The following is a 1,363-nucleotide window of genomic DNA, read 5'->3' as shown; positions in this document are numbered from 1 at the left end:
GGCATCAACAGTATGGTGAGGGGCGTAACATTTCCGTCTCACGCTTGAGGTATTTGGCCAATCACAACGCACTGGATAGCTGGCTAATCAGAGCACACCTCGCTTTTCAGACCGATTAGTTTTGTAAAAATCGACGCGTTTCAAAAAGGCGGGGCATAGAGGAGAAACAATGTACAGTATGTGGAAAATAATGTGTTTTTTGAACTTTAAACCGCATAAACACATTTCATTACACCAAATACACAAAATAATGTTCTTTTTAGCAGCATCATATGACCCCTTTAAATTCACATCACTGTTTTTACTGTATTTTTGATCAAATACATCAACTACACATTCATATATGTGACCCTGGACCACAAAACCAGTACATTTATACATCTGAAAGCTGAATAAATAAGCTTTCCATTGATGTATGGTTTGTTAGGATAGGACAATATTTGGCTGAGATACAACTATTTGAAAATCTGGAATCTGAGGGCGCAAAAAAAAAATCAAAATATTGAGAAAATCGTTCTCAAAGTTCTTAGCAATGCATATTACTAATCAAAAATTACGTTTTGATATTTACGGTAGAAAATATTTACAAAATATCTTCATGGAACATGATCTTTACTTAATATCCTAATGACCTTTGGCATAAAAGAAAAATCGATAATTTTGACCCACACAATGTATTGGCTATTGCTACAAATATACCTATGCTACTTATGACTGGTTTTGTGGTCCGGGGTCACATATCTGACCTGTAACTCATCACTGAACATAGATAGTCTGAACTATGACCAATATGCAATCTACCTGTTAAGGCCAGTCTGTCTGGGATGTGCATGCTGTAGGCAGCAGGTAGCTCTTCATGTCTTTGCTCTGCAGGCTCCTGCGCGTGAGGCGCTGGACCGACCCTCAGCCGCTCGGGCACTTGCATCCTCTGACTGATGACCTCAGTGAAGTACGGGTCACGCTCGCGCATCGGAGGACCATCACCAAAATACCCTGGAGATGCCATAACTAGCCTAAAGCCAGTAAAGGGAATTAGACTGACCGCATGGCACAACATCAAATGTTAAGCTGCGTTATGGGAGCAAAACAAACACACGGACTGAAATAGATTACAAAATAAAGTCATGGTAAGTCATTTTTTTAAAGAACCATAATGTAGTAGCAAATGCTCAAGATAACTGCTGCTTGCTGGTTGTAATATATTCAAAGTGAGCGGTCATTGACCCATGTGTGTTCAGATAACGTTAGAGGTCAGCCATCAAGATTGTTCCTTTATGACCTACAGACAGTCTCCTAGATAGACGTCAATTCTCGACTAAGCAGTTTAACATTTCTAGACAGCAACACACTGTTGAACAGACAC

General features: G+C 39.7%; 1 protein-coding gene across 1 annotated transcript in view; it reads right to left on the bottom strand.

Moving 5' to 3' along the window:
* LOC107738379 (mitochondrial fission factor homolog B-like) overlaps positions 1-1,363 on the bottom strand; it is a 9,811-nt gene extending 8,448 nt beyond the window's left edge. The window contains exon 1 of the mRNA XM_016550133.1: positions 766-1,363. Coding sequence (XP_016405619.1) covers positions 766-1,057 — 292 coding nt within the window. The 5' untranslated portion in view covers positions 1,058-1,363. The remainder of the gene's footprint in view (positions 1-765) is intronic.

The sequence above is a fragment of the Sinocyclocheilus rhinocerous genome, unplaced genomic scaffold (assembly GCF_001515625.1).
Source record: "Sinocyclocheilus rhinocerous isolate Xijiao unplaced genomic scaffold, SAMN03320098_v1.1 scaffold2389, whole genome shotgun sequence".
Classification (NCBI taxonomy): domain Eukaryota; kingdom Metazoa; phylum Chordata; class Actinopteri; order Cypriniformes; family Cyprinidae; genus Sinocyclocheilus; species Sinocyclocheilus rhinocerous.
The sequence above is the reverse complement of the archived record's forward strand: the minus strand, read 5'-3'. Positions and strand labels throughout refer to the sequence as shown.